Genomic DNA, 16,501 nt, shown 5'->3' with positions numbered 1-16,501 from the left:
TCTGTGGTAATCTGCTATAGTAGCAAGAAGAAACTAATATATGCAAAGAAAAGCAAATGTAGCAAAAAGGGTTAACAACTGGTGTATACTGGTGAAGGATATGAATATTCACTGCTTATTCTTACAATTTCTGTTGGTTTGAAAAATTTTCAAGTAAGTTTCAGGAGGGCAAAGAGAGGAATTCATTAGCAATAAAGAGATAAGAGGGTAATCCTAAAAAGAAAATGAAGAAGAAAAGACAAGTGGTATAGAATCTCAGAGTTATAGGGGTATTCCTGACTCACCTAACAGTTTCATCTGCTAACAGATATGGAAATCAAGGCACAGAAAGATTAACCCAGACCTTGCCTTCCAGGGTGTTTGCAGTCTATCAAACTACCTCCTAGAAGAGAAAGAGAAGGTACAAAAAAAGCAAGAGTGAAATGTTTAAAAGGATTCAAATAAGGGAAAAAAGAAGTACAAGTAGGCAATGAGAGGATGGATAAGCAGAAGCTGGTTATGATCTAAGATGCATACCTTCACTGCAAGGAAAGTAGTTTGCTCTTAAACCAGCAGTTGTCAGTCTTCACAAGTAAGAGACCACATAGATATACTATTCAGAACAGTGAAAGGGCAGATAGCAGATGGCCAGGTGATCACATGCCAAATATTCCAATGACTATAGTATTTGGGCAAGTAAGTTTTATTCTGTTAAAAGATAAAATTCTCTTTCACTAACACCAATCAGTCATTTATCCATTACTGAAAATCACTTCAATTTTGAAGAATTTTTTTCCCTAGAGCAATATGAGTAAGGAAAACAGGGAGATGAGGTATTTAGACACATATGAATAGTGACCAAAAGTCTCAGTTTATGCCTACATAATTATTAATGATGTCCCCTTTACTTTTAAAAGTATCCCAACTTAAAAGATAAATTTTATGGTCATCCTGAGCAGAAGATATTTCAGAGGGTGGACCAGAAGTTGCTGAAGTGATGGGTCATAGACACTTAAGGAGGTAAGTAGGTTGTTGGGTACCTGGTACAGAGAAAAAGGAGCTCATCAGGAAGCAAGCACAGAGTGGAACTATAACACACCTATTACAAGTAGTGCTCAAAATCCCAGAACATTCACTGAGGGCTCCTTCCCCTTCCAACTTACCTGCTAAAACCAATTCCTGCACTGGCACCTTTAACCACCTGTAATCTGGTTGCTAGTCACTTACATCTTTGAGTAACAAAACAAAGCACCTGTTTATCTTCAACTGTATGTTAGCTCTCATCTTAAAAGCCTGCTATTTGGCAAACAGTATCTGGATGATCCATATATACAGACGTATGCTATTCTTCATCCACCAGAATTCAATCCAATATTATCTTAAATGCTTAAGGAAACAATTAATACACCCCTACTCCACCTCTCTGGCTCCCAACATCCCAGAATTAACCAGAACTTGTCTCCCTTAAACTCACCAGAGGCCTATGTGTCCTTTTTCTAGAGTCTAAAAGTCTACAGAGAAGCCATATGAATAAAGAGGAAAAAAGGGAATATGAATAGGCAGACAAAAACTATATATGAATTACTGCCATCACCAGGTGGAACACAGAACTCCATGTATCATGACAACTTAAAAAAGAAATAATTAGGTATCTGAAAACCAATCATCCTCTCTGAGCTTTGACTTCCTATAAAAAGAAGAATTTGGGTTATATTAGCTCTACAATCCTTTCCAGCAGTAAAATTTGATGATGGATTAAATAAGTTTTTAACTGAGTGGATCTAGAAATCGAATTGCTTAGAAGAATATTTTCCAGAGTTTTCTAAAGCCAAACGATCTATAAGTAGGCAGGATCTATCTGAATATAATTAATCTCTTTATGTAAGGAAAACTATGAGTTAGTCAAAGACAGTTAATGGTCCCTACTCTGCTTATTTTTTTGAAAAGCTGCTTCAAGCAACAACAAAAACAATCAAGAAAAAAAAAAAAGCAAAGAAACTACAAAAGTAATACTTACCTTTGCATCATCTATGTCAAAAACATCACACCAAGGAGATTTGACACCCTTAATTGCCAGGTCAAATGAACAGGTGAAAAATGCTACCTGAATTAAATCTGAAAAAAAGAAAGGTAATACTTGTAGGTTACTATTTTCTGCAATTTTCCAAAACACAGTTGAAGGAGCTGAGCATGCATCATTTAGAAAGAACTATTCAGTTTCACCCTGGCTATCAAATAAAGACTTTTTCTGTATAATCCCAAAGGTAGGAACTGGAACTGTCAAGAAGAAACCATGAGGAGGTATAAATTTCAGTCCAGTGAAGCTAAGAAACCTTTTCTCTGTGAAACAGTAACTTTTTTCTTCTTTTACAAGTAGTATGTGTGTTAAAGAGTGTGTTGGTCTACCAAACCCAACCAAAAGTATAACCCAAGGACTTGCTACATGAAACACACTTGATTTGTTAATTTTAGAGGGTTGGCCCTGGCGATCTGCTCTGGGAGCAGGAGCCCACATTACACTGGGTTCTGGTAATTAGCGAGCTGGACACCAGAGTTGGGCGGAACACTCTGGGAGGTTGAGACTCCAGACACTTGTGGAGGACAGGCACAAAGCAGGGGCGGCAATTTGAAAGACTTAACAGCAGCAGGAATGGTGCCAGAGGGGCGAGGGTTGGACAGGACTCTCTCCTCAGGATACAGGGCAGGTGGAGGATACCTTCCTAGCCCTCCCTCAGCCCAACAGGTTGGAAACTCTCAGGAGCCTCAGATTCTGTCCCCATCACTCACAACGCAGCCCTGAGGCTCCTCCTCCCTGTGTGCACTGCCTTCAGCCAAACCACTCGCCCCAGCATTAGCAGCAGACTTTGCTGCCTGGCAGGCAGGGGGAGACCCTTGCAGCTTTCTCAGCTCCATTTCAGCCCAACCCAAGATGTGCCCACAGGAGCCAGCCCCAAGAGTTCCTCCCTCCCCATGGGTGTCCAAGCCCAGTGCTGTGCATCTGGCCTGGGCAGAGCCACACACCAGCCCACTCACCCAATTAAACCTGCAGCTCCACCATTGCTGTAGGGCAGGCAGAGGGCAGCCCTGCCCATAGTGATCCCAGCAGAGACTGCTGGGCTGATCACAAAGGTGGTGGCTGAAGCAAGCTGCCAGCACAGACTCAGACCACTACAGAAGACAGACAGAAAGGCAGCCCCACCTACTGCATGCAAACAGCTGGGGGTCCTGCAAATAGAACCAGGCACTGGAGAGTAAAGACTCTTGAGTTCCAGGCACCATAAGATGCCTCCTTTATAAAGCTTTTTACTCTACAGGCCAGGAAGCATGGCAGAGCCATCTAATACAAGGGAAGAAACACAGAAACCCTGATAAAATGAGGACACAGAGGAATACATTCCAAACAAAACTACAGGGTAGGACACCAGAAAGAGGGCTAAATGACACAGAGATCACCAATCTTCCTGATAAACATTTCAAAATAAAAGTCATAAACATACTCACTGATTTACAGAAAAATATCCAAGATCTCAGGGAGAACTTCAACAGAGATAAAAGACCTGAAAAAGAGTCACTCAGAGCTGAAGAATACAGTATTTGAAATGAAACATACAATGAAGGGATTTAAAAGTAGATTACTGCAGGTAGAGGAGACTGAATGATGGACATCAGAGAACAGGAACATAATGAAGCTGAGGCACAGAGAGAAAAAAGGATCTCTAGGAATCAAAGAATGATAAGAGAGCTGTGTGACCAATCCACACAAAACAATATTTGCATAATAGGGGTACCAGAAAGAAAAGAGAGAGACAAAGGGATAGGAAGTCTCTGAGGAAATAATTATTCAAAACTTCCACAATCTGAGGAAGGAAACAGACACTCAGGTCATGGAAATAGGGAAATATGGAAATCAAGGATAAGGAGAGAGTACTGAAAGCAGCCAGAGAGAGAAAAAAGATTACTTATAAAGGAAACTCATCAAGCTATCAGCAGATTTCTCAGCAGAAACTTTACAGGCCAGAAGGGAGTGGCATGAAACACTGAATGTACTGAAACAGAAAGACCTCCAACCAAGAATCCTCTATCTGGCAAGATTATCATTTAAATTTGAAGCTAGTATTAAACAATTTCCAGATAAACCGAAGTTGAAGGAATTCACCACCACTATACCAGCCTCTCAGGATATGTGAAAGGGACTGCTGTAGATGGAGATGTTCCTAAGGCTAAATAGTTTTCACCAGTGAAAATAAACCCACAGTAAAGGTAGTAGACCAATTAATTACCAAGCAAGTATGAGACTAAAACAAACAAAAAAAGAAGCAAAATCAACTATACACAAAATCAGTTAAGGGATACACAAAAAGTGCAGATTATGACATCTAATACAAAAAGTGTGGAGGAAGAAGAAAAAAGTACCTTTAGATTGTGTTTGAAATAGAATAATCAGTAATTAAAGACAGACTGTTATATAATAAGGAAGCTATCCTCGAACCTTTGGTAACCACAAAACTAAAGCCTATAATATAGATACAAAAAAATAATAATTTTTTTAAAAAAGAGAAATCCAATCATAACACTAAAGGAAACCACCAAATAACAAAAATATAAGACAGGAAGACAGGAACAGAGAGGAGCTATAAAAACAACCAGAAAACAATTAATAAAATGGCAATAAGTACATATCTATCAATACTAACCTTAAATGTAAATGCACTGATCAAAACACTTAGAGTGGCAGATTGGATAGGAAACAAGACCCATCTTTATGCTGCCTACAAGAGATTCACTTCAGACCCAAAGACATACACAGACTAAATGTGAAAGGATGGATAAAGGTATTTTAGGCACAGAATATGGAGAAAAAAGCAGGAGTAGCAGTAGTTATGTCACACAAAATAGATTTCAAAACAAAGTAACAAGAGACAAAGAAAGACATTACATAATGACAAAGGGGTCAGTTCAACAAGATGGTATAACCATTATAAATATCTAAGCACGCAACATAGGAGGAAGTACCTGAATATATAAAAGAAATACTAACAGAATTAAAGTGGGAAATAGATTGCAACATATTCATTTTAGGAGACTTTAACACACAACTCACATCAATAGATCAACCAGACAGAAAATAAAGATACATAAGCACTGAACAGTACATTGGATCAGATGTACTTACAGTTATCTACAGAACATTCCACCCAAAAGCAGCAGGATATACATTTTCTTAAGTATACCTGGAACATTCTTCAGAACACGTCACATGCTAGGCCACAAAAAGAGCCTCAATACATTTAAAAAGACTGAAATTATATCAAGCAGCTTCTCAGACCACAATGGTAAGAAATCAGAAATAAATTACACAAAGAAAACAAAAGCCTACAAATACATGGAGGCTAACAACACGCTTCTAAATAATCAATGGATCAATGAACAAATTAAAACAAAAATCAAGCAATTCTTAGAGACAAATGAGAACACAACTCAACAGCTCAAAACCTGTGGGATGCACTGAATGAAGTTCTCAGAGGAAAGTACATAGCAATAGAGGCTTACCTCAAGAAACAAGAACAATCCCAAGTAAACAGTCTAAATGCACAAACTACAAAAAGAAGAACAAATGAATCCCAAAGTCAGCAGAAGAAGGGACATAATAAAGATTAGAGCAGAAATAAATAAAATAGAGAATAAAACAACAGAAGAAAAAATCAAGGAAATCAGGAGCTGGTTTTTTGAGAAAATAAACAAAAAATATAAACCCAGAGCCAGATTTATCAAGAAAAAAAGAAAGTGTACATAAACAAAATCAGAAATGAAGAAGGAATAATCACAACAGATACCACAGAAATACAAAGAATTATTAAAGAATAATATGAAAAAATTATATGCCAATAAATTGGGTAACTTAGAAGAAATGGACAATTTTCTAGAAAAATACAACCTTCTAAGATTAACCCAGGAAGAAACAGAAAGTCTGAACAGATTACCTGCAATGAAATTGAACTGGTAATCAAAAAACTCCCAAAACACAAAATCCAGGTCAGATGGCTTCACAGCTGAATTCTACCAAACATTTAAAAAAGAGCTAATACTCATACTTACAGAATTCCAAAAAACAGAGGAGGATGGAATACTTCCAAACTCATTCTATGAGACCAGCATCACTCTAAAACTAAAACCAACAAAGACACTTTCATTCAGTATAGTACTGGAGGTCCTAGCCACAGAAATCAGACAACACAAAGAGAAAAAAAGGAATCTTAATTGGTAAGGAAGAAATTAAACTGTCACTACTTGGCGCTGACATGATATTAGACATAGAAAACCCCTAAAGACCCCACCAAAAAACCACTAGAATAACTGAATTCAGCAGAGTTTTAGGATACTAAATTAATACACAGAAATCTGTTGCATTCCTATGTACTAACAATTAACTAGTACAAAGAGAAATCAGGAAAACAACTCCATTTACAATTGCCTAGGAATAAACCTAACCAAGGAGGTGAAAGACCTATTCTCTGAAAACTATGACACTCATGAGAGAAATTAAAGAAGACACAAATAAATGGAAATCTATTCCATGCTCATGAATAGGAAGAATTAATATTGTCAAAATGGCCATCCTGTGCAAAGCAATTTAAAGATTTATGCAATCCCTATCAAATTACCAACAGCATTCATCAATGAACTAGAATAGTTGTAAAATTCATATGAAAACACAAAAGACCCTGAATATTCAAAGCATTCCTGAGTAAGAAGAACAAAGCTTGGAGAATTACAGTCCCTGACTTCAAGCTCTATCTACTACAAAGCCACAGTAATCAAAACAATTTGGTTACTGGCACAAGAACAGATCCAAAGATCAATGGAACAGAATAGAGAGCCCAGATATAAACCTACACATATATGATCAATTAATATATGATAAAGGAGCCCTGAATATACACAGTGAAACAGACAGCCTCTTCAACAACTGGTGTTGGGAAAACTAGACAGCTATGTGTAAGAGAATGAAACTGGTTTATTGCCTAACTCCATACACAAAAGTAAAATCGAAAGGAATCAAAGACCTAAATGCAAGTCATGAAACCATAAAACTCATAGAAGAAAACATAGGCAAAAATATCTTGAATATAAGCATGAGCAATTTTTTCCTGGACACATCTCCTCAGGCAAGATCAAAATGAACAAAATCAAACAAAATCAAAATGAACAAATGGGAAACAAATCAAATGAACAAATGGGACTACATCAAATTAAAACACTTCTGTTCAGCAAAGACACCATCAGCAGAACAAAAAGGCACCCTATAGTATTGGAGAATATATTTGTAAATGACTCATCTGATAAGGGGTTAGCATCCAAAATACATAAAGAACTCATATGCCTCAACACCCAAAAAAAACAAATAACCCGATTAAAAAATGGGCAGAGGACCTGAACAGATAATTCTCCAAAGAGGAAATATGGATGGCCGACAGACACATGAAAAGATGTTCCACATTGCTAATCATCAGGGAAATGCAAATTAAAACCACAGTGAGATATCACCTCATACCAGTTAGGACTGCCAAAATCCAACAGACAAGAAATGACAAATGCTGGTGAGGAAGAGGAGAAATGGGAATCCTCCTACACTGTTGGTGGGAATGCAAATTGCAACCACTGTGGAAAGCAGTATGAAGGTTCCTTAAAAAACTAAAAATAGAAATACCATTTGACCCAGTGATTCCACTCCTAGGAATTTACCCGAAGAAAATCCCTGATTCAAAAAGACACATGCACCCCTATGTTCACTGCCACACTATTTACAATAGCCAAGATATGGAAGCAACCTAAGTGTCCATCAATAGATGAGTAGATAAAGAAGATGTGGTACATACACAAAATGGAATATTATTCAGCCATAAAAAGGAAAGAAATCCAGCTATTTACAACAGCATGGATGGATCTAGAGAGTATTATGCTCAGTGAAATAAGCCAGCAGGAGAAAGATGCATACCATATGATTTCTCTAATTTGTGGAATATAAAAACAAAGCAAAACAGAAGGAAAAAATCAGTAGACTCATAGACACCGAGACTGACTAGCTGTTACTAAGGGGAAGAGGTTGGGGAGGGTGTGGGGGAATAATGAGGGGAATAAAGGGTCACAATAATTTGCAATCACAATGTAAGTTGGTCATGGGGACAGTAGTACAGCATGGAGACTACAGTCAACGATTCTGTAACATCTTTCTACATAGATAGGTAAAAACTGCACTAGACGTTTTGAGGATTTAGTAATATGGATTATGGGGGTAACTGCTGAACCACTGTGTGTGTTATACAATCTTATGTTGGTTTCAAATGTACATCAACAATACTTTGATAAAAAAAGAAGCAAGTACAGAAAGAAGGATTTAAAAAGGGAGAGAAGACTGCAGATGGTAAAGAAAGATGACAGACCAGACTAAAAGAGGGGTCAGGAGGAAGGTGAAACAAAAGGTAAAAAAAGGTGAGAATTAAAGAAAAATCACACTGAAGAGAGAGAAAACCAGCTTTTGAAACTTAGCTAGTCAATCAGGCAATAGATTTCAGAATAAATTACCTGGGATTTTTACATTGCTAATTAGCTGATTACATTACTTGAAGATACATGGGGGTTTTGAAGAACAGGGATACAGGAATGAGTGTTCGGGCTAAAAAAGATAGCTTTGTAAGTATCAAATAAAAACATGGCTCTTGAGTCAAGGGGAAGTAGTTAATAATCCTACAGAGAGAAAAGAATTCAACACCAGGGGTTGCCTTCATTACTCTGACTTTTCTGTAACTTCACTGCCTTTCCTCTTTCCCAAGGAAAATGGGATGAAAAACAATTAATCTTACACATTTTTTGCACTGGTTTTGAGTTTAAAGAACTTCTCTGAGGCAGTATATAGTAAAAAAAAAAAAGTATATTTAATTGAGAATGTATGTAAAAGCCACTTAAAAACTTTGCTTTTATAAATGAAAGTCTCTATAATCCTAATAACTAATATAATATAGTGGCTTTTAAGTACCATGTGTGTTTGATGAAAGGACCTGACTAGTTCACACTCAAAGCTCTAATTCTGAAATATGAAAGTTGGTCCTAATGGTCTATTCTTTAACGGAAGGGGAGTTTATGGAGAAAAAAAAAATTTTTTTTCACCAAAAAAACTATTTTAGTACTAGTATGGAAAGAAGAAGCCTAAGATGATGAGTGAGTCTGAGACCTAACTGCCACTAATCACCCTGGGCAAGTACTCTAGGCTCTCTGGTCTATTTTTTTCCCATATCATCTCCTACTTCTAGTTTTGGGAAATTTATTCACATTATAATGAAATCTACAATATTTGTGTGTTAACACTTGTCAAACATTTACTACATGAATTATAAATTCCTAGAAAACAGAAAACAAATCTTACTATTTTTCTTAATTGCCCATTGCTAGGTAACTATGTGCCCTGGTTTTCTATCTGCTTTACCAGGCAGACACTTTTTTTTTACCAGTGTCTCCTTTCACCCTTAAGGTACATGACAAACTGTAGAGTCAGTTCACCCACTGCAATATCATATAAAAGACACAATGGCTCATTTTCTCAGCATCTGTATATATAAAATCTTCGTAACAAAACACTGCTTTGCCTTTCACTTTCTAAAATCTATCCCTCTGAAAACATTAACATGTACTAATGAACTGTTTTAAAAGCTCAAGAATTAATGATTTTCCACTTGTATCACTTTATGAGGAGATAATTCTAAAAAGATAACTTCTATCTTATAAATAATGCTTAGAGTTGAAGCTTTATATACTTACTTCTGCTCTAAAAAAAAAGTCCACGACATAGTAAGAATCCTATACATTAATTTACATAAAAAAAGATGTGGTACATATACACAATGGAATATTATTCAGCAATACGAAGAAAACAAATCCTACCATTTTCAACAACATGGATGGAGCTAGAGGGTATTATGTTTAATGAACTAAGTCATGTGGAGAAAGACAAGTACCAAATGATTTCACTCATTTGTGGAGTATAACAAAGCAAAACTGAAGGAACAAAACAGCAGCAGACTTACAGACTCCAAGAGACTAGTGGTTACCGAAGGGAAGGGCGTGGGGAAGGACAAGGGGATTAAGGAGCATTATGATTAACACATATAATGTAGGGGGGTCATGGGGAAGGCAGTGTAGCACAGAGAAGACAAGTAGTGACTCTATAGCATCTTACTACACTGATGGACAGTGACTGCAATGGAGTGTGGGGGGAGGAGGACTTGATAATATGAGTAAATGTTGTAACCACAATGTTGCTCATGTGAAACCTTCATAAGATTGTATATCAATGATACCTTAATAAACAAACAAACAAACAAACTCAAAGAAGAAATACAACTCTAAAAAATAGTTAAGCATGAGGTGTAAAATTTTCTTGACCTGGAACATATTTTCTCTTAATGTAAAAATCAACTCTGGGCCTTTAAAAGGAATAACTTTATGCTTCCCTGTTTTTTTCATTTTCAGAGTTCAAAAGCCACTTAACTATTTGAGTTCAAATCAAAGATAATGCATACATACCTGCATTCAAATTGTTGACTGGCATTTGCAAAGTAGCTGCAACTTTTTTTAAGATGTTCTGCATTTCTGGTCCAGTTTTGAAGGCTTCCACATGATAAAGAGCTGTAGCATTCCTTTCCACTTCAGTTAAAAACTTCTCACAATGATCAAAGAACCTCATTAGTTTATCATTAATTCTTGGTGGTCCACACTCCATGTCTGAAAGGAAAAATATATACATAAATCATTGATATAAATGACAACTTCAAATGACTGAAAATTTTGTTTCAAGTGTGAAAAGACACTAAAAACTTATTTATTCATCAGTATGTCTGAAATAAAGACATATGCTAAAATTAGTCCCTATTTGTAATGACTGCAATTCATGAGTGTATATGCTAGAAAAAACTGAAGAAACACTATCAAAGATAAAATGTGTTGTAACAATTCTACACAATGAAATAAAGGTAACTTTAACAAATGTTTACTTAAAGAAAACAAAAACAATTAGATATGAAAGTCATAAAAAGTGCAAAAATGTGTTAAATAACAAGGAAGTAAACTACAAATTAGCAAAGTTTCTAATTAAAAGGTAAGAGACAATTCGTTTCTATCTGCTTTTCTATGCTAAACCAAAGTCTATTAGAGTACTTTATTTTCTCAATTTACTTTCCCAACTCCATGTTACTGTACAAAAGACTTCTGTATTTCATTGTGCTAGGTGCTTCTGGTTTATTTTCTAATTGAAACTTGCAGAAAATTTTTCATTTAGAATTTTGTCTTTTGTTTTCTCAGTCATATTTAAAACACAGATTTCAATCATTTCTCCAATAATATACCATGAAAAGAACACCAAGTATCCTATTTCTATATGTCAAATGAGAACTTTAAATATAGTTACACCATTTTGCTTTGGATGTGTGTGTGAGTGTGTAACCATTTCGGGAGATCCTCAAATGGATAATTGTGCCAAGTTAACTGCCAACTGGATTACAGTTCTTAAGAAAACATCTTGACTAGGAAAATGAGTGATCTTTGTCATATCTTTCTGTGGCCTCAAAATGTGATTTCCCAAGTGGATCTGGCTATTTTATCCTTGCTATTATTCAATTACTATTGCTCTTTAAACAGAAACAAAGACATTGTTCTGTTTCTGTAAAAATTCAAAATCTAATTCAGTGGCCTTCCTCAAAAACTCAGATGTACACAATAGGCAAAACAATTGTCTATAGATAATAATGAAGTAGCTAGGCAAAGGGTTTAACCTCTGATACTGAAACAAGTGAAGGGTGGGCTTATTATGAACTATCTCTGGCTTAGTACTTCAAAACAAATGCCAGTCCTCGAAATGACATCTAAAGGCAAAAACTCATTCATCCCAGCAGATCCAGTAGCCCCTTTTGGTATATGAAGGGTCCCCACCAGTAAGATGGCAAACTTCCGGCTTCTTTTCGGGGTCCTCGGTTCCCGCCGGCGCCACCTGAAGCCCAATCACCTCTCGCCCCCTTCCCAATCCCAGCACATAGCCAACAGCCACCAGCCCCGTAGAAGTAACACCACAATCACCCTATGCCCCTTCCTATATAACCCAGCACCTTTCCCTAATAAAGCGGAACTCTCCGGTGAATTGCTGCTGTGTGTCGCTCTTTTCCTTTCAGTATATCTTGTATTATATATTTACATTACCCAGGAAAAATAAAGGAGGCTTATAAAGGTAAAACTGCAATGTTATGAAAAGTCACATTTGTCAAAAATTATGATTGGTGCTGCCAGGAGGTGAGATTGCTTATTAAGGACTGATGGGGGAAAACCTTAGAACTATAAGATCACAGTTTGCAACTGGTATTTTGAAAAACTGCAAGGTCGCAGTCAGCAGAATTTGGTCACACTGGTCTTTAGACATTGTTGTTTAGCACCATTTAAAGTTCATGAAGTGTTCACACTATAGTCAAAATGTGTATGGCCCTGTCTCAACAATGTCCACCCAATCCATTTTGATTGACAAATGTGACTCCTTCTTGAGTTCTAAAAAAGTCAAAATGTTCATGCTTAAGAGAGAAGTCGTAAGGTTTTTGTGAAGTATGATGCATGCCTTGCACACAGCAGGCATTAAATGTTAGCTATAATCATTATTATCTGAGACTATTAAAATATTTTCTGAGGGAAAAACAAAAGACCTGGATTTCAGGCCGGATTCTAGTCCTTAAACTAAGGAAGGACAATCAGCAAGACATATTCTTGGACTGAGTTTCTTCACCTGTGATATAAAAGGACCCCACAAGATAATCTCTCAAATTTTGCAAAAGTATGTAAGTAATGGAGTAAATTAAGTACTGCATGTGACCATGGACCACAGCTACAGTGAGGTTAACTCTACAGTACATGTGAGAACAAAACAGAGAAAAGAGCAGAGCGATAAAGTTTGAGTAGCTTGCTGAAATAGGATGTAGATCCAGAGCTAACATCTGAAAGTCATTAAGTAGAAAAACCCGAAACAGTATCAGAAGCATGACTGAGGAAGAACGTCCTAGATTGTATTTCAAAAGTGCGCCCAACTATAGAACTAGCTGCCAGGAAGGAAAGAAAGAGGTTGGTGGCTCAGAGGGAGCAATTCAGTCTGGGAATGGGAGATCAAACACTGCCCTCGTCTGCCTCCTTTCCTATTGGATCTCCCAACTTCTACTGCAGCATCCTGCATGTGTAAGGTGCCAAACTCACACCTGATGAATGAACAAATGTGTGAGAAGAACAGCCAAATCCTGAACATCCCATGGGATGAGGCTCGAAGGATGGGGGACTGGGGACAGAGGGCAGTGAGGAGAGGCTGGGGTCGGGGCAGTCCGGCATGTGCTTGAGGACTGAGGGCGGGAGGGAGGACAGGCCCGGGAGATCACCTGCGACGTCGGGCGGCGGCAACCCCGGGTGGTAGTGCTGCCATAGCCCCTGTAGGAAGGCCGCGCCGCTGTCTACGCAGCGATGCTTGGAGCTGGTGACGAGCTGCAGGCGGCCGTAGTTCTCGCGACTGAAAAGAGCAGGGAAAAGGGAGGCCAAGCGCAGCGCCAGCTGTCGCATGTCCTGCCGCCCCTTCTCCACCAGCTGCCCGTCCATCCAGTCAGCGTACCACAGCGGCCTATCGGCCAGCGCGGCGCCCACGTCGCGGCCGCCGACGGCGCCGGTCCTGCCGTCTCCGGGCCCGCGGGCCTGCAGCAACCCGTGCAGCTGCCGCAGCTTGCGGATCTGTTTAGCCGTTGGGTAGCGGGTGCCGTGACGGATGAGCGCGACCAGCTGCACCGGGGTGCAGGTCTCCAGCAGCTCCGGGTCCCGCCGCGGCGCCTCGGGATCCGGCAGCAGCCCAGGGGTGGCATCCTCGTAGCGAGTCTTGGTGCCGAAGTAGGGGCTGAGTGCCGAAACCACAGGGTCCCGCGGCTCCAGGAGGGAGCAGCGCGACAGCGACGAGAGCAGCGCCACAGCCAGGGCCGCAACTGGGACTTCGGGGACCCTGAGGAGGCGGCGCGGGCCACGGAGCATGGTGAGGCGCGGCCCGCGAAGGGCGACGTACCGTGGGGTCGCAACTTCCGGCTCCGGCGGGCAGGGGGCGGGCCCGGAGGTGGCTTCCGGCTTCTGGCCCGGGCTTCACGGAGTGTCGCTCGGGCCGTGGCAGTGAGACAGCTTCGGCGGCCGCTGAGCGCCCGTGAAAGACGGCGGGAAGCTCCAAGGAACCGGGCGGACCGGTAGCGAAGCCGTCAGAAAGCCCCGAGGGGCCTCGGAGACCCGTGGCTTAGGTGGAGCCGGCGTCCGCTGCCCCCAGCGTGGGCGACTCCTCGTAGCAGGTGCCTCCGGGACTGACTCAACCACTCCTCCGCTCTTTAAATTTTCTAGGGTATTAATAAGCCCGGACTAAGCCTAAGCCTTCTAGTTTGCCAAAACAGGGCACCTTGTAGAAGCGGACGTTTGTATCCCCATTCTGTCCTTTCAGCTGTTTGTAGTTTCCGAACCATCAGCATGAAATGCACCTGAGGCGGTTGTTCTAAATGTTGAGTGAATCCCAGGCTGCCTCCTGAACACTAAGGCTTTTCGCCCATCACAGTGTGCATGTAAACCGTATACAAGGCAGAGAAGAACCTGGAAAGAGGTTCGGTTCTCCAGGAAATTTAATTCCTGAGCCTTTGGAAGTATGTTGAACTAGATTAGCACAAGCTGACAGCAGCTAGACAGCACCGCAGAGGTGCTGTTTGTTGATCCCAAAGGCTTAGAGAGTAGAGATTTAGCCTTCCTGGTAACTTGGACGCATTGAGTCATCACTAAATAGATTTACTACCTTATTATGTATGACCTAATTTGCTGTATGTAACAAATATGCTCTCTATTTACCACCACTCTAAGTCTAAACTCTCCACCCATGTAATTACATACTCAAATCAGCAGCTAGATTTTTTCATAGATTATTGCTCAGAATTTTTGCCTCATCCAAAAAAAAATCATAAATCTGAACAATACCTTGGCTTCTCCACTTGAACCCTATTTTATAGGCCATTTGGGAAAAGAATAAATATTAAGTTACAGTGATCCGAATTAAAGGAAATTAGGACCATGTTTGTGTAAGAGTAGCTTTTACTTCAAAGACACTATTTCCTAAATTGCGCTCGTTAAGCCCATTTACTCTTTCTCCTCAAGCACCTCTCCCGCCCAGATAGGTGTACCTCTAAATGTTAAGCGATGAAGAAAATGAAGCAATGAAGACGATTCCAACTTGATGCTGAAAATTTTAAGACGCTGTGTGGCAGGAAACCATCTTTAAGTTGACAAGTATTCTTTGTTGATTTGCCACATGTAGAATGTCACTTCCTGAGAATAGTCAAAGTGTTATTTTCACAAAACTACTCAATGTTTAATTAGTGAGTATCCACCTTTTCTTTATGGACTTCCTAACCCTTACACTTTATAGTGTAAGGATTGTAGTGTATAGTGTAAGGCTCAGGTGCCTGGTAATATCTCTTAAGTTCATTAAGCAAACATGTGTGCCAGGTTTATCTCACTATATTTTGTTTAATATATGTACTTAATAATGATTACCTCTCAAGACCAAACTTTTGAGTCCTCAGGAGCTACAAAGTTTTCCCAAAGGCATAACTCTGTACTAATGAAGCATCTTTAGACACCCAACTAGCTACTTAGAAAACTGATGGCACACGTTTTTATAGACTAAATTTGCCCCTTGCTGGATTTTGTTTTTCTTCCTCTAATTCCTCATCTGTTAATTTTATGCTGTTTATATACTTATTAAACTAATTCTGATATTTTCATCTCATGACAACATGACAGTTGATAAAATTAAGCAATGCCTTCATGTTTTTCACTAGGAGAAAACCAGATAAAGTATAAAGAAGACAAAAAGTACATTAACTTGTCCAGACTCCAAGCTTCAACCACTCATTAACTGAGTGACTTGGAAAGTTATCCAGTGTTCTCTGAGACTTAATTTCTTTATCTGAATATTAGGAATATTAGAACCTATTTTGTGAGGTTATTGTGAAAATCAGAGATGATACATTTAAACCCCACTGAATGGTATTTTTATCAGTAATGTTCAGTGTTACTACATTACTATTGTTTCTTCATAAAAATGCTCAGCTCTCTAGCAAATTATACTGTATAAACTTATGCTGAACATTAAAGTGTATGACTTTCACAAGCAAGATATGCATTAGAGATCATTTCATAACTTTTCTAATCAGAATCCACTCATCTCACTTCATTCTTAAAGCAATGAGAACCTTTGAAAAGTTCTAAGTAGGTGACAGGCTTTACTCATGTTTTCATTCCAGGCCATGTCTTAATTCTCTGGCCAGTCTGTAAATTGGCTGCCTTTTGATATAGGTGCCTACCTTGTGCAGTCATGGTACAGAAATTTGCATGGTACACAGCATAGCTGCCCCTTGGCAAAGACTGTGGGTGAAGTGCCTTT

The 16,501-nt window shown here is 39.1% G+C and overlaps 1 protein-coding gene across 18 annotated transcripts in view; it reads right to left on the bottom strand.

Moving 5' to 3' along the window:
- Positions 1 to 14,418, bottom strand: part of MINPP1 (multiple inositol-polyphosphate phosphatase 1) — a 164,459-nt gene extending 150,041 nt beyond the window's left edge. For 5 of the 18 annotated variants that reach the window (XR_012133244.1, XR_012133243.1, XR_005057030.2 and 2 more), the window contains exons 1-3: positions 13,431 to 14,382; positions 10,558 to 10,755; positions 1,997 to 2,094 (exon numbers count right to left, since the gene is read on the bottom strand). Coding sequence is in view for 6 of the 18 variants with exons in the window: in XM_037002541.2 (XP_036858436.1) it covers positions 1,997 to 2,094; positions 10,558 to 10,755; positions 13,431 to 14,064 (930 nt within the window). In the remaining 12 variants the exon portion in view is untranslated. Of the gene's footprint in view, positions 1 to 1,996; positions 2,095 to 10,557; positions 10,756 to 13,430 lie in introns of all 18 variants that reach the window. The other 13 variants (XR_012133247.1, XR_005057031.2, XM_037002542.2 and 10 more) reach the window with 9 other exon arrangements.
- Between the last annotated feature and the right edge of the window lie 2,083 nt (positions 14,419 to 16,501).

This window comes from Manis javanica, chromosome 7, assembly GCF_040802235.1.
Source record: "Manis javanica isolate MJ-LG chromosome 7, MJ_LKY, whole genome shotgun sequence".
Taxonomy (NCBI): domain Eukaryota; kingdom Metazoa; phylum Chordata; class Mammalia; order Pholidota; family Manidae; genus Manis; species Manis javanica.
This window is presented reverse-complemented; position numbering and strand designations above follow the sequence as displayed.